This window comes from Halichoerus grypus, chromosome 7 (assembly GCF_964656455.1).
Source record: "Halichoerus grypus chromosome 7, mHalGry1.hap1.1, whole genome shotgun sequence".
In the NCBI taxonomy this organism is placed as follows: Eukaryota; Metazoa; Chordata; class Mammalia; order Carnivora; family Phocidae; genus Halichoerus; species Halichoerus grypus.
The window spans coordinates 31292606-31313724 of record NC_135718.1 but is presented as its reverse complement, the minus strand read 5'-3'; the positions used below and the strand labels follow the sequence as shown (position 1 = coordinate 31313724).

Here is a 21119-nt window from a genome sequence, read left to right as displayed (position 1 = left end):
CTCACAGGAAACCTCGTGACATTAAATAATAAACCTTAAGCAGGATGGGGAGTAAACAGAGGAGATGGGTCCTCTGGTTCTGTCCTGGGGAGTAACTTGAGCTTTTGAAGTCACTAGGTGGTTTATAGAAAACAGGATGCATTAAAAAGATGGGCCGGGATGCATTGAGCCTGGGGATTTAGAAGGAGGTAAGGGGTCAGTGCAGTTCAGAGATACGAAAAGATCTTATAACATCATCAATCATTCCAAAGGGCCTGGGGTTAGCCTGAGTGCATCTGAGCACCACCGTGATCAGTGTCCCCTCGGCCATGACCTCACTCTTTTGAGACGTGGTGTATCCAATAGCCTTCCTATAGTTAGTCTGTTCATTCGTTCGTTCCTGCATTCATTCTTTCATTCATTCATCTCACCATTGTTAGTTGATCACCTACTACATGCCCGTCTGTGTTGGCCAATTGAGATCAAAAGATCAGCAAGATAGGGTTCTTGCCTTTAGAGAGCTCAGAGAACACTGATGCGTCAGGCCAGTTAGAACACTCTTGAATAAATGCTGAAAAAGAGGGATGCACAGGAAGGGAATCCTGCAGCCCCGAGGAGGGGGAAATAGATGCTGCCCAGGATACTGAAGAAGCCTTCTCAGAAGAGATGGCATTTACCTAAGGGGAATAGGGGCCCAGGGGCAGAGACACGGGGCAAGAGGGCATTTTGGTGAGAGGGACTGACATGAGCTCAGGTAAGGAGAGTTTGGGGAATTGTGTAGGTTGTGCTATGTGTATCTGGAGTGGGGAGGCAGGGGGGTGAAGAGGAGTGAAGGCTGGGGAGCTGGGGGTTCAGATGGACTAGGAAGGAAGGGTTCAGTTCTTCTGGACATGCTGAGGCCATTCAGTGGATGCCCCGTCCACAAAGAGTGGAAGGGGCTGGGTGGCCCTGTGGACTTGGCACACAGGTACTATTCCCACAAGCCTGCTACCCTTCCAGTTTGGGGCGCCCCTTCGCCCCATGGCACGTCCACCCATGTCTGCCACACTCAGCATGTCCCTGCACCATCACTTCTCTGCTCTCTTCGCTCACCAGGGGCCCACTGAAGGCAGCCCTGCCTGCCTGGTCACTGCAGCCCTGATCCTGTGCCTTATCCCATTCGGGGCCCCTGCGTTGAGCCAGCTCATCTCTCTCCTCTGTCCACTGGCCACTTGCTTTTATATTCAGGCAGCCCCAGGTCCCTCTGTCTCTAAGCAAAGGCCCAGGTTGGAGGGCTGCAGGTCAAAGGTTCCGGTGCCTTCCCGGCCAGACTGAAAGGACTGTTATTCATTTGTCCCATCCTCCATGGCCGCCCTGCTTTGAACCTCCTCTCTCTGGGCTTCAGCACACCTGTCCTCTCTCCGCTGCTCTCCGGCCTCGGCTGGCTCCTGTCCTCCCCACTCCCTGGTGACTGTGAGGGCTCCTCAGTGCAGCAGCATTTCCCTTCCAGCTTCCCTGTGCGCAGGTGACACCAGGCACCGGGGTGCAGCCCCTTGCTGTCATCTCTACTTCACCCCTGTTGTTTATCCCCAATGCTGACAGACTTCCTTCCCTTAAGATGTCTGTGTGCCCTGCCACAAGCCAGTCTGGCTGCCCCTCCTGCAGCCCTGTCCCCGTCGTTCCTGCCGACATGATTCCTGAACTCCTCCCTGCCGTGCCCTGGCCCCTTCTGCGCCCTAGGGCTTCTAGATCAATCTTGCACTTACATCTCATGTTTATCCCCTCCTATGTTCAGAAAACTTCAGTGGCTCTCCCTGCCCCCATCCCATTAATTAAACTCTCTGCTTACCTTCCAGAGCCTCCAGCATCCATCCTATGTGACCTTATTTCCCCGCGTGCCCTGAGGGATCCTGCTAATGGAAGCTTCCCCAGGCCCAGGTCCAGTGCCCTCTGCTTCCTCCCCGAGTCTTTCTCTGACTGCCCGAATGGACACAGCCTCTCCCTCCTCAGGTCCCCCTCCTCGGCCTCTTATAGTGACTGCGGAGCAGGTGTTTTTAGAGTCAGGCAGATCTGGACTTCTCAGTTCTACCACTTACTAGCTCTGAGATCAGACTACCACTTACTAGCTCTACCGCTCACTTGCCCGCTTGGATGTTTAGTTTCCTTATCTGCGAAACAACACGCACACCATTGGGTTATTGATGGGCTGCATGAAAAACTGTATATTGAGTGTATCATGCTATGTCTGACATAATAGGCACTCAATAAATGCAGCTTTTAAAAAATCAAGCCACACTGAGTGCACACTTAGTGCTCCACAAACCGACACCCTAAGTGCACTTCACAGGCTGCCTGTCTTAATTAGCCTCGAGTGTCCACCCCTTCCTTTGGGCCGATCCCACCCAATGTTCAGGTCTCAGGACAAGTAGCACCTTCTTCCACAAAGCCCTCTGATCTCCTATGAAATGAAGAGGGATGACCGGAAAATAATAGGACAGTTCCTCTCCTGTGTTGTACAGTGTGCGTGTGTGTGTGTGTGTGTGTGTGTGTGTGTGAGTTGTCACTCTTCTTTCAAACTACACCAGTGGTTCTCAATGCTGCTTGCAGACTAGTACCACCTCAAAAATGCAAAACATAATACAGGGCCAAGCAAATGCCCCTCCTTCAATGAAATCAGACTCCCTAGAGGTAAGGGGGGGGGGACCCTAACTAAACTCTAAGTCTCTTGAAGACAGGGATTGTAAATTAGATTTCTTTTTTATCTCCCACTGTGCTCATGTTCAGGCAGAAGGGCTCAGTCATATTGACTAGCTGGTTGCAATACAATTCTTTAGCTTTTCAAATTTTCAGAAAGAAAATGTTATTACAACTTCCTTAGTAACACATTCATGATCGAACTGAATGGGATAATTATTCAGGCTAATTATTTTAAATATGTAAGGGAACCATAAAGACCATAGGAGAAGAGGTGATAAACAAGAGGTGATACTTGAATCAATCAAGTTTGCTAATTACTAGCAGCTCTGGGGAAGGCTGGGTGAAGCAGAAACGGAAATAATTGGTACAGGAAGTTCAATGCTATATATTCTCCCTGCCCCCCAGTTAGCAATAATAATTAAGGCTTGATGAATCTTGTGCAGTTCATACACATCACACAGCCTCTGCTCTGTCAGGCAATTCAACGATTTGGGGATTGCTGGATCACGTTCTCCTCCTTCCTGCCTCCCTCTCGTCGACGCTGCCAGCAGGCACAGAGGTGGTACATGCACCTGAGGAAGACAAGCCTGGAGTCTCTCAGGCTCAAGATGACAACCACACTGTCATAAATGCTTAGAGCCAGAGGAAGAGTTGCATGTGGGTGCTGTGTGTGAGCACACATATATGTGAGCATGTGTGTGTGAATGCATGCTCAGATGCCTATTAGCCTGACCCCTTTGTGAAATAATATAGGATGATGGCTAAGCATCCAGGTTCTCACCTGGGTTCAGATCCCAACTTTGCAACAAACTGAGTAGACTTAGGCAAGGCCATTTCCTTACCTGAAGAAATAATGTGTTAATAGCACCTATCACATGAAGTTCTGAGGATTAAAAGAGATAATCCACATAATATGCTGAGAAAAGCACCCAGGCCGTAGAAAACATTTAAATGGACATTTTTAACAGTTATGAATTAGGACTACCTGAAGGTTGGCTACAGGCATCCAAAAATCCATCACCCCCACGGGGATGCAGGTTTTTCACTTGGCCACTCATCCATTCACATGCCCATTCAACAAATACTTTTTGTGTGACTATGTGACATGGGCTGTGTTGAGTGCTGGAGACCTCGGGGTGAACAGTCTCTGTCCTCAGTGAGTTTAGGGTCGAGAGGGCAGACAGCCAAATAAACCAGCAGTCATGATACTGTGAGACAGGCTTCGGCAGGTATGACTGTACGGAGCCTGACCCAAGGGATGGAGAGGGCATCTCAAAGACATCAGAGTCTAGTCTTGGATTTGAAGGGAGGTGTGAAAACACACACACACACAAGTTTTAGGAGTGCAGAAGCCCCAGGTCCCAGTTCTATATTTTACTGTGAATTTGGGCAATTTTTTAAACGTCTGAGCCTCAAATTCCTTATCCATATAATGGCTATGAAGAGATGCATCCTGCAGTAGGTTGGAGAATATACCACCCTTGGACCAGGGCAAAAGAAGCTGCTACCTTGGCTCAGCTCTAGAGGGAATCTGGAGGGAATCATGGAATCTTCAGACCCAAAGGATTGTGCTCGCCCAGAGCTTGCATAGTTCCTAGACCTCACTCCAGGTGCCCAGGACCCTGGAGTTCCTGTCCAAATGGCCTTGAGCCCACTTCCAGAGCATGCAGAGATCTCTGCCCTGAATCCACACTCCCAGAGTAGACAGCACATCTAACCAGCCCGCTTCTACTGGAGGAATAGCTGTTTGCAAGGTAGGAGTGCGGAGTGTTTGGGAGAGTGGGCTGGAGTGTCGCCAGGGGTGCTCCTGAGATGAAATGGGGGGCTGAGAAGAGAAGGAGGGGCCAGCTGTGGGTTGGGCTAGCTCTCCCCACATTGCTACCTTCCAGAGCAACACTCTGAGGTGTCAAGGAATTCTCAATTGGATCCTCGCCTTCCAAGGCATTCTGATGGTGTATTTATCAAGGAGGAAGGATAGAGTCTACTTTGTTTTACAAACTGTGAGCCTGATCTATAATTCACGTGGACATTTTGCTTCTAGGCCGCCATTTATATGATCCTGGTTGACAGTGCAGAGATAATGTCAGGCAAGCTAGCTCAGCGGCTGGTACGTAGTGGGCGCTCACAGCGTAAGAGCTGCTCTTACTACTACTAATAAGAGTACAAGGCCCCACACCTTACCCAACTAAAGAAAGCTATGTCATTTCCTGAGGTGGTTTCACACCTACCTTTTCCCCCGGAGTGACCGATATCCTCCAGACACAGTGGGAGTAAGAAGGGTAGCCATTTGGGAAACCAGGTGCAGAAAAATTTCCTGTTGTGTCCTGCAGGGTCTCCCCACATGCTGCACAAGCAAAACAACGACTGTGATTTGGGCAGACACGCTCCCCACCTAAGCAGCTCCCTGCGCCAGGCTGCTGAGCAAGCAACATCCCTTGACCAGCCAAAGCCCTCGGGATGCATCGGTGAGAAGCATGTCAGGCAGATCGACAACTTTTTTCTGGCTAATAAAAGTGAAAATAGGGTCTGGTCACCAAAAAGTAAGACCCAGGGGTTCCTTCTGAGGCTCTCAGGATTGAGCATGGCCTTGAGCATGGTGGGCAAGTTTCCCAGCCTTGCTGGGCCTTAGTTTTCTTGTCTGTAAAATGGGCAGGAGCTGTCTGAAGGGTTAATGACATGGATCAGCTCGGTGCTTGGCACACGGTGAGTGCGCCACACATCGCGGCCAGTGTCATTACGACTAATAACATCTGTGGCAGTGAGCTTAGAAAAGTACAAGTAGGTGAAGCAACAAGACAAAGAAAACACTTGGAAACTCATTTCATGAGAAACTTATTAGTTTGAATCTTGCCTCTTCTTTTTCTGCTACCTATCTCTGAATGAGCTACCAAATAAACAGTCAAGAAAACACAAAGACCAGAGGTATGGGAAGCTCTTCCGCCCTTGAATGTTTGAGGGTTGCCTGGTCATAAGTCCAGAGCCTAGTCCTTATGTATGTGAAAAATATTTCCTCTAATTTGTCCTTAAAAAAAAGGTACCTCATATGAGTAAGCTTGGGAGCTGCAGGTTCCTTACGTCCTGACCCCCAGGGACTCAGACCCCAAAGACAAAGACGTTGGTTTGCTGCATGCCCCTCTTCCCAAGGGTCACCCCCAAAGTGTGGGAAACAAACATCCTTACCCATATCTGCCTACATGCAATTCAACCTCCACTCGGCAAAGACCCTGCTTTTAGTTACTACTTGAAATTACTGGAAGCTGCAGTTTTGGAGCCGCAGGAAGGAATAGCTAGAGAGCGGCCCGTCATCAGCCTCAGGAAATCCTGGATGTCGGGGCTTCAATATCACGTTACCGAACAACTGCCAGGCATCATGAGGATTATGCCCGGCAGTCAACACCCCCAAGGGTTCCACGGAAATTATTTTAGAATAATCATCAACATTCTGCAAGAATAGATACATGGTATTTACCAGCTGCCTCCAATCCTTTGGGGAAGTAAGAGGCATATACATTATAACTAAATAAATACTATGGCATTTCCCAGAGAATGCTATAAGGTTTCTCTTTCAATTCAGCAAGGTTATATGATATGTGTGTCCTACATTTCAGCCCTAACACGCCCCCACATGACTAATAGCTGGATGGACATATTTCCTAGAGTTTTGTGATGGACCAAACCCCACAGAGTCCTTCGCATGCTGACAGCCTAGATTTTCTAAGATGGCCCCTGTTTCAAATATGCTGTCCCACGATCAAACTGTGTGTCTGGTCTGGGGTTTGGAAAATGTTACTGGACCTGTGGCTAATGAATTTCCTTCTTCCTCCCCAAACTACTGAATTGCGTTCTCTCCCATCAGTGGTAAACCCTGGCTGCTGTAACTAATGCTTTGCACTGAAGCTCAACAGCTTAAAGGGGCCAGTGTGAGCTCCCTCCCAGGGCAGCAGGTTGGGGGGGGGGGGGAGGTGATGCTGAAGCCAAGGGGATGGAAGGCAAAGAGGGTACATTCAAGGGGAAGGGGCTTGTGGGTGGGCGGAGAAGCAGACATCTCCTCAGACCCAGGGTACTGTCCAGCTCTGATGGCAGATTTCTAGCCAATGACCAGCACCTTGGATGGCTAGGAAAGCCCCAAGGCCATAGAAACAACCTCATTTACAGCACTGAGGCTGTGGGAGGCTGACTACCCCCCCCTTCTATAAACACTGCCCTTCATTCACGGTCTTCCTGCAAAACCCTTGGTTTTTGTTTCGGCAAACCCACATCTCCTACTCCCATAGGAAGGGGAAGGGATTTTATAGTTATGAGGCACACACTGCATTGGGTCCCTGTTCCCTGTTGTTCCCCTAGGGCTTCTTCCTCTTCAGACTATCAGGGCTGTGCCAGAGAATTCCAAAGATTCCCACAAGTGAAGCCGTGAGCTCCCAGACCTGTTCTTCGTGTCACTACCGGCAATGACCCCCCCCATTTGGGCCTCCTACACTGTCTAAAGCCTTCCTGAGAGCCGCACGCCAGAAATTACAGCAGCCTCGTCAGGCTCCCCAAGCCGCTTTCCCGGCAAGGGGGCGAGTTTGCAAAGGGTGGCTGAGTCACGCTCCGAGGGTGCTACTGAGGCCCCGGGACTCCCCAGGATTCAGTTACCTGGGCATTTGTACAGCTTCCTGGCTTGAGCTATGTCTCCCTGACTGAGCCGCACGCGCTGGCCAATGGTTGGCCTGATGCCACTGTCGTCTCGGCGGGGGAGGATGGTGTCTAAGAAAACTCCTCTACAGGAAGAAAAGAGAGAGAGAAAGGAGAGAGAAAAGTCAAGGCTGTCTGGCTGGCCGCGCCGGGATGTACAGTCTTTATTTCCCTGCCCATAACCGCATCGATGTCCCTGGTCCCTGGGCTGCCACATCGTACAACAGTGGGGAGCACCATTCAGAGAGACTTAGGTGTGCGTGGAGCCCCCTGGAGGTGTGCAACGGGCACCACTGAGCATGGATAAGTCTTGGAGAGGCTCCAGAGAGAGCCTGGGAAACAGCACAGTGTGAGGCTCTCAGGGGCTGGTCAGTTAGTGCTGGTTGATGGTTGATGGTGAATAATGGGAATCAGGGTTTGGGGGGCCTTTCTGGCAATGGTGATGATCAGATAGAAAGTGAGATGAATGCAGAGAGCAAAGGGTAGCTGAGAGAGCCCTGGTTTAGAGATTTCCATGTACGGCCTGGCTCGGCCACTTGGGTGAGCTCGGACAAGCCCCTTCCCCTCCCTGAGCCTCAGTTTACTTCTCTAACAGAAAGAGAGTGGCCTAGACAGTCCTAGCAGTCCCTTCCAGCTCTAACATCTTATTCTATTCCCACATGAAGGAAATCGAAAACGACCTAAACAGAGGAGCAGACAGCAGGCTGCCCGGCTGAGTTTGGGCTCACACCTCCATGACGTGGGCCTGGTGGACCCCTGCCTGAGCCTCCTCCTCTGCCTCCAGACCCCCGATGCAGGGGCCTCTCCTGGAAGGGAGGGCCTCCCTCCGAACCAGTTCCTTTTCCAGTTACCTGTTCTTCCCTCCCTTCTTAACCAGGTTTCCGGAAAGAACTGTCTCCATCTGTCTGGCTGCCCACCTCTCATTCACTCCTCAAAGCAACTGCAATCAGACTGCACCGCCATGGTCTGCAGCCACCAACCGACTGACGACTCTGATGGACACCTGTCAACCCCCACCTGCCCTCCCTGCCAGCGCTGACGCTCGTCTGCTCCTTCCTTCCTCAGCCTCTCGTCCCCTGGCTCCCAGGGCTCCGCTGTCTCTGAGCAGCAAGTGAACATCCACTTTTGCTTCCCCCTCTGGGCTCTCCCTGGAGTTTCTGTCTTCTTCCTCCTCACCTGCTCCACGGGTTCCTCTGGGTTTTCGCCACCACGGAAAGGTTCACAGAGAGTTCTCTGATTCTGACCCCCAGAATCACCTGCTAAGCCCCAGATGCCTGGTGACCCCTCTACCACACTGTCCTCTGGGTCTCATATCCACGCTCACCCCATGAACCTTGTCTCCCAAGACTGAACCCAAAGGCACCAAGCATCTTCTGTCGTGCCTTGAATCCATGCCTTCCTCCTCGTTCCAGACCTCAGCTCAGACAAACAACATCCCCTTCCTGAGTTCTCCCTAGTATCTTAACTGGCCTCCCTCCCTGTGGACTCAGCCACCTCTGTGCCACCCCTCTAACACTGCAATGGGATCGTCCAGAAATGCAAGGGCAGGCTTGTGTCCTTTCTGCTTAGAAGCCCCCCCTGATCTCTGATCACCACCTGGATCCCCAGGCCCTGCGCTCACTGGCCTCTGCTTTCCTCTCCAGCCACTTCTGTCACCTCCACCCCACTTGGTATCTTAAGCATCACTGAACTTCTGCTAGCCCCAAACATGCCCTTACACAGGCTGTCCGCTGTTGAGGCTGCCCACTGCCCATCTTCTTGTTCACTAGCAAACTCCCGTTCATTCACCAAAACCCTATCAGACGGCTTTCCCTCTTAAAAGTCTTCTTGAGCCTTTTTATCCCTCCCATCCTGAGTTACTCATTCCTTTCTCTGGGCTGCCTCTGGGCCTTACATGTCTAGTCTCTTCTTCTCATACTCTAGTGTCTTTTTTGAAGGATGAAGGTATTTGTCTTCTCTGCTAAATAGTAAGTTCCGCAAGCAGAGAGACCAAGACCTTCATCTCTATGCCCTCAGGGACTGGAGCTAACAGGTCAAGAAATGCTTTTTGAATTAAATTATGTAACCAAGGTAGGGCAGTGTCTTCAAAAAATCTTGCAAAGTAATGTACACCCAAAGGAGATGTGAAAATATACCTATATATTAGCTGTACTGTCCTTTCTCCCCCCCCCCAAACATTTCCTCTCCCCTAAATTCTGCACTACCTTGGAAAACCTATTATCCCTATTTCTTGCTGGTTACATGTTTGATTATCTTTCTGGTTTTGCATATACTTTTTCTAAGTCAGACATCAAGCTCACTTTCATTCTGACGGAAGCATGCAGGAGCCTGGATCATCTGCCAATTTCCTTTGAAGCATCCTTATCTCCAAACTTTAACCACCTGGCCTATCTTTCTCCAATTCCTACTGCCTCATCTCTGGGTCCAGAGCCTTCTAGAGAAAATTTAGTGGAATCCTTGGTTTCCCTCACTGACTTTGTCACATTTTAAACCACAAGTAATGACTCTCCATAAAATTCTAAATTCAATCACTTACTAAATCTAAAAAGAGGCACTTCTGCCCTAACGTAAAATGTGTACATTTGTAATTATTTTCTTGATTCCTCTGAGGAAAGAAATCTTGCTGCACAAAATGTAAACCTCACCACAATCTCTTAGCAACCCGGGCCAGCCGCCCCCCCTGAAGCCCACGGCTCACAGGTGACTCTGCCACGGCCGTGCTGTGTGGGTGCCATTCTTATTAGGGCTTCCTCCCCACAGGTGAGAAAAAGCCTGCGAAACTTAAGTATCTCTCCCAGAGTCCAGAGCTAGTAATGGAGAGCCAGCCCTGGAACCCAGGCAGGCCTGGAGCCCATCTCCCACATCCTCCTCCTTCCAGCCAGTGTTTCCCACTGCCCAAGAAACAGTCGGCTTTAATGTGGGAGACCTCAGACGCCGAAACAGCAGGAACAACATCAGCCCACACTCGGGACAGCATTTGGGGGCTGGGACTCCCTCCCCAGCTTGTCCCTGAGCTGCCAGCAAGGTGGCGGGCTCTGGAAGGTATTTACTACAAGAGGTGTCTCTGTGTGAACTGCTGCAGTGACATCCCTCTTATGTAGGACAACTCTTAGCATTGACATTCCGCTAAACTACGAAAGGGTTTGACAGGTGCTTTAGAGACTAAAGCTGTCAGCTCTGAGCTCTCCAAACAAAGACACCTCTGAACCACAGAACTGTCTCCTCAGCTCCTGGACCCTTGTCCAACGAAACCTGCAGAGACATCACTCCCCACAGCCCAGGTCCAACCAAGGGGGAGGAGGGAGGGCCTGCAATAAACTAGAAAGTGAAGTTGGAAGGAGAGAGATCAATTGTAAAGACACACAAAGACTGGGTTTCCCATCAGCAGGAAGAGCATTTGCCTCCAGACGAGCATATGTTCTATAGGCCATTTTCTGCTCTTTAACAGACTCAAAGACAATGTGCAGGCTAGCTGCAGGGGATGTATGGCCAGGAGTAATGACGTGGAGTTAGGGAGTGTGAAACTTGACAAAAAGTGGGCCAGGAAAGACCATCGGTATGGAAGACATTGATAAATGTCCCACTGAACAAAGTAGTTTCGTGAAAAAAAAAAAAAAAAAAAAAAGCCTACAGTTCCTACAGCCCATTGGAAGTAATTTATTCCTGAAAATCCATGAAGAAAACTGGCAGAAAGGACAATGAAGGTATCCACTTGCCACAAAATAGATTTGCCAAAATCATTCCAAACTCTGGGGTGGGGGAAGCAAGTAGCTGTGGTAGAATGTTAAAATAATGAATTGCACCTCCTACTGTCCATATTCTTGGCCTTGCACCTTGCTCGGCCGACGGAACGAGCGGTACAGTGATGTCCTGTAAGTTCCAGAGCCTGGGTCTTAAGAGTCTTGCGGCCTCCCCGCTTGTCCTGGAGGAACTCTGAGTCCCAGAGCAGTGAAGAGTCCAGTCTAGCCTGCCAGAGGATGAGAGGCCCCAGGGAGGAGAACCGAGGGGTCCCCCGGCGGACAGGCAGCACAAAGACCACACATGGCGCCCGCCATCCTGGACTTCCAAGGCCGGTGTCGCTGCCACATGACTACTGCTGTGGAAATCATCCCAGGCAAAACCAGAGAATGAGCCAGAATGACCCACAATGTCACAAAAAATAAGTTGTTGTTGTGAGCCATTAGTTTAGGGGTAGACTGTCTTGTTGCACTAATGACATCATGGTGGCAGGAGACGTCTGCCTCCCTTCGAGGCCTTCAGGGGAGCTGCTGTGCTCCTACCTGGCTGCCCAGCACACCTGAGCACTGCCCCCTCGCCCATCTCCCTCTGAGGGGTTCTGGGTCCCCTTGATGGGGAGCTATTATTTCAGGGGTTTGGTCCATGGGCTTCCACTGGTCTGTGCTGATAAACTGCTCCCCGTTGACAACAGTGTTAATCACGGTTATCTCCTTGAGGGGTAAAAGGGATGATATTATGAGCTACAGATCACAGGAAGAGAAAAATTTTTTTTCTTAAAAGAAAAACACGAAAAGGGGGTGCTTGGCTGGCTCAGTCGGTGCAGCATGCAACTCCTGATCTCAGGGTTGTGAGTTCGAGCCCCACACTGGCTGTAGAGATTACTTAAATAAAACCTTGGGGCGTCTGGGTGGTTCAGTCGGTTAAGTGTCTGACTCTTGATCTCAGCTCAGGTCTTGATCTTGGGGTCGTGAGTTCAAGCCCCGTGCTGGGCTCTGTGCTGGGGGTGGAGCCTACTTAAAAGAAAAAAAAAAAAAGGAAAGAAATGCTGGTGCCAGAAGACACTATCTGCATTCTTGCCCTGGCCTCTGGCTTCAGAGCTTTTCATGGTAATTGGCACATGGAAGGTACCAGGGAGGCAGTGAGTTCCTACAGCCCATTGGAGGTAATTTATCCCCAAGCCCCCTTCATAGGAGATGTCTGTAGATCGTCCTTATGAAATGACCACCACATCTGTGGGTATGTGGACAGAAATGCATGAGGATAATGGAAATTTCTTCCCTCACCTAGTTCCCAGCATTTCAGATCTCCCTGTCTCCTTTGATTCATTCATTGATTTATTCTTTTAAGAAGTATTCATCGAACATCTACTCTGTGCCAGGTACCATGGTCGGTGCTGGAAACTAGAAGAGGATGCCCTCAAAGATCTCAGATCTCAGTCTAGGGAGAGAGGGATGTAACAGATAAACAGGAGTAGATGAATGTATAATAATAATTAACAGACAAATTATAAAACAATGAAGAGTTAGGACAGCTACGGAAACAAGACCCAAGGTACAACCTTCTCACTTGGGCCGACTTGACAGTGGTTCTCTACAAAATCAATACTTTGTCTCTACTTAGCAGCCTGCAACCCCAGGGATGATGTGGTCTGACCCACATATTTCCTACACCATTTCCCAAACCCGCGAGTCAGCCCAGCCCCCACACCCAAGCATCCCACTCTGACCTCTGCAGGGTGGACTCTCATCCTGCCCACCACCTTGTTTCTTGAGACTCCCCAGAGACACCCCCACCAGGGTAGGTCCTTCAAAGTCTCTGTTTCCCAGTGTGGAAGAGGAAGCCTTGAATGTCCACATGGCAATGAAGGTGACCCCATCTGTCAGAGCCTCACCCATCCACACCAGATTAAGAAATCACAACAGGAAATGTTCGAGCTGGAAGAGGCTCAGAGAACATCTAATCCAACCCTCTCATGAGGAAACTGATACCCAGGGAGGTGGAGATTTGACCCAGCACAAAGCTATCCGCAATTACTGTCTACACATCCCTCAATAGCACAGTGAGTGAGAGCACTAAGACTGGAACCCAGTCTTTGACTCTTAATTCAGTGGTCTCTTCATTACATGTATCCTCTAATAAAGAGCCAGGAGAAGAGTAACAAGAACAGGGTCAGTCAGTCCCATGCCAGTTCAAAGATGCTGACTTTGACAAAACTCCACCCATTAGAGTTCTGGAGAGATCCCAGCTGGGTGCATGCAGGATGGAGATCACAGCTAAATCAGCTGCGTGGCCAGAGGGACAGCACCCCACTCCCCCCGCAACTGAGAACTTGGGATATGGAGGTTTGGAGGATCTCTCCCCCAGTTCTGTGACCTCATCAACAGCATGCTTCCAGCATCCCTACCCAAGAGCCAACAAGTCCTGGGTACACAGTTCCCCGTTCACTCCCAAGAGCGGTGTGTTTCCTGAAAGAACGGTTTCCTTTGATCTTTATGGACATAGCGACTCATGAAGTGGATTGTTTCCCTCTTTGCTATAACTGCTAAGAAGCACAGGGCAGGATTTGCTGCCAATCCCACCAAAGTGTACATGACTTTATGGCATGTATTCTGAATAGTCAGTTGATTCCAGGCTTCCGTGTAGCTCTCTACCCTTACTTTCCCCTCCCCCATCCTCAAGTTTCCTCATACATCTGTTTCTTGTCCTGTGTATATACTGGGAACCATTTCAAATCTTTTTTTTTTTCGGGGTGCCTGGGTGGCTCAGTCATTAGGCGTCTGCCTTCGGCTCAGGTCATGATCCCGGGGTCCTGGGATCAAGCCCCGCATCGGGCTCCCTGCTCAGCAGGAAGCCTGCTTCTCCCTCTCCCACTCCCCCTGCTTGTGTTCCCTCTCTCGCTGTGTCTCTCTCTGTCAAATAAATAAATAAAATCTTTTTAAAAAATCTTTTTTTTCCAGTGATCAAATAGATAAATAAAAAGCAAACAAGCTAGTTTTAAGAGGAAACTGAGAAAAAAATGCCAAGAGAGAAAATATTTACCATGTCTCCTCTAACTCAAGGGTTTCAGAAAGACCCACAACACTGGGACTAGTGACAGAAAACTTCTTTATACAAAACACTCATATGTCTAGAAGCAAGGGCAATATTGGAAATACTTAACACCCAGTCCAGCACAGCAATAACTTATCAAAACAGATCCTGCCGATGCCGGCTGTAAGTCACCAGTCTGGCCATACTTGAGTATACATGGGCTACCATCGAGCGTGACCAGCAGGCAGGAAACCTGGATCTTTGTTCTCACTCCGACCCCAGTTACCTGTGTGCCCTCGAGCTGGCTGGAGCCTCATTTTCTTCACCTCGAAAACGAATCCATGATTTACAACCCTCCCAGCTCTCGTACAGTCTAGCTTCCAATAAACCACACCTCTTTGAGAGAACCAGTGAGCACCACCAGGCTGACATCAAGGACGTGCTTTAGAAGACTCCCCCACCCCCTGGAAATTTTACACAGAGCCCCTAAGTTATTATCTAGGCCAACCTCTCGATAATTTCCCCTTTCCAGTTTGCTGCTTGTGACATTAGCCCATGATGGAACACCAGCTTCACAATGGGATTCAATCTTATTAGCGGGAACCTGATTAGATTATATTTCGCTGCAGCCCAGAGGCCACTGTATTTCAAGGACAGACAGGCCAACTGTGTGAGAAGCACGCAGAGACCCACTCTCCGCAGACCTCCAGGAATCCGACCCAAGCCTGCAGCGGCCACACCAAAACACACACGAGGCAGGAGCATGGATGCCGACCTTGAGAAGGTGTTCCGCGCGTAGTGCATGATGCTGTCGAAGTCGTACGTCTCTCCCAGAGAGCTCACTTCCCCAGCTTCCATTTTTAAGAAATTATACTCCTGACCTGTGACACAACACTCTGTTAAGGCCTTTGAAAACCAAGGCAGGTACCTGAAAGGAGGCAGAGGGGGAAAAGGAGGGCCCATGGCAACTCCTGAGAGCTCGGTTGGCCCACTCAGATAGCAGGGCTGTGGTCGTTCTCGTCAGTTTTAACAGACTGGAAATGTGAAACTTGGAGCAGCGCTAGGTTCTCCCAACCCCACCACCCAACAACCCCCCCGCCAGGTGCCGCTCGAAACTCTTATGCCAAGTTTGTAGACAAGTTCGTTATCGATCTGATTGCTCAGAAACTTAAAAAACAAATAAATCTCTGATCTTGCTACTGAAAGAACAAAAGAAAAATCAGAGAGTTAAGTTCAATCCCGAATTGTTCACAATTCAGACTCTCAGAAGCATTTTAAGGCAACCATACTATTCAGTCAGCTACTTTCATGTTCATTATGGACTTCCATATAAAATTATTTAACATGAGAATTTTGTTTGTTTGTTTGTTTGTTTGTTTTTTTAATCTAGACACTCTATCTGCCTTGGGGCAGAACATTCCCGGGCAGAAATACTGCAGCCACAGGTACTCGTGTCCTAATTGTATTTCAGTTTCGAAAAGATGTGCTGCTGAAGTCAGCAAAAGGGACTCTTATAAAAGCCACCAAGAGAACTCCTTTTTTGGCTTCTCAGCTTTGATGCTGCAACTGTGTTCTGGTCTATTCTGTTCCTGTTAGGAAATGGAGTTGGATTTCATTGTCCTTTACAACGTGAAAGTCATTTCGTTTCTGCTATAACCTACAAGCTATGGCAAGACCCCCCAGGAAGGGCCACAGAGGACAGTGGCCGTGCTGGGCACAAATGCCTGCACAATAGGCTTGCTGCCTCCTTACATAACAAATGAGCACTGGTCAGCTCCCCGAATCCCCTCTCCTTCACACCTGCCTGCCCCGGGGGACGCCACCTTCCTGGCCGGTGGCTTCCAGACTTCGTACTGGCTCCTTACCTGGTTGGATGTTTTCTCTGATGATGGTGACATGCTGGTCTCTGTCTGGCCGGGTGTGTTCATGCCAGAACCCAACCACATGGCCCAACTCGTGCGCCACGATGCCAAACTTGTCACAGTTTTTCCCAATGGATATGGCCTGTGGGCCTCCTCCTCGGCGCCCAACGTAGGAACAACAGCTGGACGGTTGCAGAAATACCCAGATCAGCAGGTCAGAGAATAGGAAGAGTCTAATGCCCTCCCCAGTGTGTGTGTGTGTGTGTGTGTGCGTGCACACACACGTGTATCTAAAAGAAACAGACTTTCAGAGCTGAAAGTACTCTCATTGTCCAAGTTCCCTCCCAATACAGAAATGCCCTCCAAAAATGGTTTACCTTTTTGGTGGTCATGGATCCACTTGAGAACCCAAAGAAAGACAAGGCCTAGATTCCTGAAATAAAGCCCATACCCTTTCTGACCGCCGCACCCCCAAGTCTCTGCGAGATCATCTCTGATGACAAGGAAAAGAGATAATGAAAGGTGTCAGCTGAGTTTCTGTAAGGCATGAGTCTTGGTACCCTTATCACAGGAGTCTTGGCAATGATTCCCCTTCTGGGCACAATTATTTTTTCAAATAACATTTATTCCTAATATATTATTATATATTATTCCTAATATAGAAAGGTATAGGAAAAAAAATTAAAGTGGCCCACAATCCCACCACCTTTATCACCCAGATAACCTCTATCAAACACTAAAAAAAAAAAAAAAATACATGATCAGGGGCACCTGGTGGCTCAGTTGGTTAAATGTCTTGACTCTTGGTTTTAGCTCAGGTCGTGATCTCAACATCGTGCAACAGGGCCCCGCATTGGGCTCGGCGCTCAGTGTGGAGTCTGCTTGAGATTCTCTCTCCCTCTGTCCCTACCCCACTCTCTCCCTCTCTCTCTCAAATAATCTTAAAAAAATACATGTTCAATAGACTGAAGTATTAAGTCTCTCACCCCCTCTAATCTCTTCATCCAAAGATAACCATTGTTAATAGTGTCTTGGGCAACCTTCAGAAAAATTAAATATACATATTTTTAAATTACAAAAGGCACTGTTTATGTTGTCCTTCATTTTTATGTTTACCTCCTTACTTTAGAGAGCTTTTTATAACAGTGCATATAGACCTCCTTTATTCTTTTCAAAGTAACAAAGTACTAAATTTTATTTAATCAGGCTCCTATCAGTGTACATTTAGGCTGATTCCAATTTTCACTATTTAAACAAAGCCTCACGGGAAAGGAAAACAAACAAACAAATAACAGCAAGCAAAACAAAGAAATGATTGACTCTTGTTTGTGGCAGGGTAAATTCCTAGTATTGGGATTGATAGATAAAAGGGTATATGCATTTGAGATTTCGATAGATACTATCAAATTGCAATCCCCAAATGTGTCTACTTATATGTCCACTAATAATATATTAAAAAGCCCTATTTCCCCACAACCCGACCAACACTGGTTTTATCAAATTCTTTTTGTCAACTGGATAGGTGAAAAATGGTATTTCACTGTATCGAGACTGGATAGTTTTCCATGTTTTATATGACATTTGTATTTTTTGTTCTTGTGAACTATGTGATCACATCTTCTCCCTATGTTCTTTTGGGTGGTCCATCTTTTTATTATTGATATGTAAGAACCCTTTGTGAATTAAGGAAATGAGTCTTTTGATTGCCAAATATATTGAAAATATTTTTCTCACTTTATTTCTCATTTGTTTGTTTGTTTATGTGTTGTTTTGGTTTTGTTTTCACCATATAGAATTTAAAAATTTCAACGTACATAATGTCTTCATTTTCTTATGTCCTGCTTAGAAAGGCCACCTACCTCTAGGCCAAGATTATAAGTAAAATCCACTCTTATTTCTTGTTTTGAATACTTTTTAAATTTTTTTCTTTTCTTTCTTTTTCCTTTTAAAAATGTTTACATCTTTGATCCAGCTAGAATCATTTTGATGTACAAAGTGAGGTAGGAATCCAGCTTTATTTTTTTCACAATGAGCTGTCTACCCCAGTATTAAAATATCCCAAATGACTAATCCAGGTTTCTCTTACTCGTTTAAAATGCTACCTAAATTTGTGTATAGGCATATTCATTTTAAACTCTCTTGCTCCATTCCAAATGGTCTTAATTATTATCATCTTCACTTGCATTTTAAACCCTAGAAGTTTGAATAGACCATCAGACCTCTTCCCATAATCCCCACCCTACTTCCATCTCTCTGTCCCTGTGTTCTCTCTATCTCTCCCTCCCTCTCTCTCTCTCTGTCTCCCTCTCTCTTTGTCTCTGTCTCTCTCTGCCTCTGTCTCTGTCTCTCTCCTTCTCTGTTGGTTATTTCTACATGGTCATTCCTCCAGATAAACTCTAGTATCACATATATACCCATATACCCACATATACATAAAATGTAGATGTTTGAATCACAATGGCATGCATTTATAGATTATCTTAGGAAGTTCTGACATCTTTACTATGTTGAGTATCACCATACCAGGAAGTGGTATGCATTTCCATTCTAACTTTTTTTTTAAGTTTCCTTAGAGTTTTGGCATTTTCTTCCTATAGGTCTGGCATAGTTTTGCATTTTTGTTAAGTTTATTCTTAGATATATTATTTATTATGTTTCTATTAAAGTGATATTTTTCCCATTATAAAAGCATATCAAATTATTTCATTATAAGGAAAAGTAATTAATTTTTTGTTTATTACATTTTAATCAGTCACCTTAACAGGGTCTCCTTTTGTTTCTAATAGTTTCTCAATTGCTTTTCTGGGTTTTAGGGTACATGTCACATTAACTTCAAACAATGCAAACATCTCCTTGCTCCTGATGATACTTACTGTGTGTATTTCCTTCTCTTATCTAATTATATTGGCTAGCATTTCCCAAAATGTGTAAAATAATTGTGGTGATCATGAACATCTTCAACTTGTTCCTGAGTCTAACAGAAATGCTTCTAGAATTATCATTGTTAAATCTGATGTGGGCTGTTGGGATACACACACACACACGCACATACACACAGCTTTAGCCATATCTCTTTAACTTAGAATTGTAGGGCTTTTATCATCTAGATAGCTTGTAATATTGATCCTGATTTCTTTATGACCTAAGAGTTGTACAAACAAAAAAAATGGAGCTTTTAACTTACTATGTAATGCAGGAGTATTTATTCTACTTTTGTTATGATGTCCAGTCTTATCGCCTTGCAATCAGAGAATATGTTAATGCTATTTCTGCCTTTGCGAATCCATTGAGGTGTTCTTCATGCTTAACAGATGGACAATGTCTATAAATGTTCAACACGCACTTAGAAAAGATGTGTTATCAGATTGCAGAATCTGATAGACCCATAGGATCAACTCTATTAGTTATATTTTTCCAATCATCTACAAATCTCTACTTATTTTTTGGTCAACTTGACATTGATCTCCTTGGGTTGACAGAAATGAAATAAAGTCACTGCTGCTGGTATTTCTGTCGATTTCCCCTTGAATTCCCTGGGGCTGGTTTTATGACTCTTAATGCTGCACCATTTGGTGCATAAAGATTTATGACGGTTACATTCTCACTGTAGCTTGGACTCTTTCTCATTACAAAGTGTCTCACCTTTTTTTTAAAACACTTTCCGACTTTAAAAACAAAACAAGAACGAAACAAAAAAGGCCTTGTCTATAACTAAAATTACGATCCTAACATTCTTTTTGTCAGCGTTTGCCTGTGTGCCTTCTTTCCTTTTACATGTAACCTTTCTGGGTCATTCTCTTCAGTAGTCATTTCATGCATATACCATGTAGTTGGGTTGAGGTATTTGAACCAGTATGGGAAACTTTTTCTTTCAGTAGATTACATCACACTTACATTGCCTGGCATAACAGATAAGTTTAGTCATAATCCAGGCATCTTATTGTTTGCTATGTTTTCTAGAGGAAGTCTGTTAGCCCATGGAGCCCATAAAATTACATGCAAAATTTTGCATAAATGTATATCTGTCATGAGGGAGCCCATAGCTTGGCTCAGAACCACTTCTCCATATGAAACACCCTCAATTCCTTCAATTGCTCCCACGACAGGAGATCCAGACCCCTTGCCTTTCTAGAGTCTTCTTGACCCGCCTACTTTGTCACTGGATTGTGAGTTCACTGGGGGCAAGGAGAGTTTCTGACAAACCCCAGGCTGCTGTTTATCACAGCTCCTTGGAGAGACTTGGTTTTACAGAGAAAATTCAACACTCATGAGCCATCCGATTGTCTGGCTCTGATTCTGTTGAGGTGGCCTTGCTTGCGCTTACTTACCCGCAGGTTCTGTAACTGAACACAATAAAGCTCTCTTCATCGGTCCTTTCTATGAAGGTCACACAGGTGTGCTTCTCCCAGTGTCTCATGGCCTGCTTAAAAATGGCCCTCTGGCTTCCTGAAATGACAGGGCAAGTCTCATCACTGCACTGATGGGTCCATGCCTTCCTCAGATGCCGTAAGGCATGCTGACTTACAACAATGCTTGTTCCAATGAACGTTGGGTGACCCAGAATAGAAATGCACTAGGAATAAGGATTTCCCTTGCTAAGAATATAACCTTCCTGAATTACCAAAACTCAGAGAGTTAAGAGTTGTGAATGGAAAAGAGGGTAAAAATAGATTTTCAGAATATCCCAGGCTCTCCAGCTTTTCCTTTGAATGGAGAGTACTTCTTTCTAAACTTAAAACAAAAAATCTTACCCAGATTATTCAATTTGAAAATTTTAGGCTTTTGAAGTAGCTCACCAGCACTGCATTTTGCAGCCTCATTTTATTTTATATCTATAGGAGCATGGGCCCATATGCTCTAAAAAGTTTGTTTTCATGTACATTCATGTTACTTTTGCATGGGGCTGCAGTGTTTTCTGGTGGATCCTTGAGCCTCATTTTCTATAAAGCCTTTGAAAACAGGTGAATTTCATACTTTCTCTGAACATGTCTTCATATTTCCTTGAGTGGAAATGTGTTGAAAAATAGAGCAATAAGTAAATTGTCTTAGAGCAAGAACAAAGTAGTTGTAAATTCTGGCTGATAGTTACTTACAGTTAATATGTATTCTTTAAAAGAAAAAAAATCTATCAATCTGAGATAAAGAAGACTATTTTGATTT

The 21119-nt window shown here is 46.5% G+C and overlaps 1 protein-coding gene across 1 annotated transcript in view; it reads right to left on the bottom strand.

The window, feature by feature from the left end:
* Positions 1 to 21119, bottom strand: part of TLL2 (tolloid like 2) — a 116129-nt gene that overhangs the window by 29976 nt on the left and 65034 nt on the right. Inside the window, exons 5-9 of the mRNA XM_036111621.2 lie at positions 20288 to 20405; positions 15963 to 16141; positions 14873 to 14978; positions 7291 to 7415; positions 4884 to 4999 (exon numbers count right to left, since the gene is read on the bottom strand). Coding sequence (XP_035967514.1) covers positions 4884 to 4999; positions 7291 to 7415; positions 14873 to 14978; positions 15963 to 16141; positions 20288 to 20405 — 644 coding nt within the window. The remainder of the gene's footprint in view (positions 1 to 4883; positions 5000 to 7290; positions 7416 to 14872; positions 14979 to 15962; positions 16142 to 20287; positions 20406 to 21119) is intronic.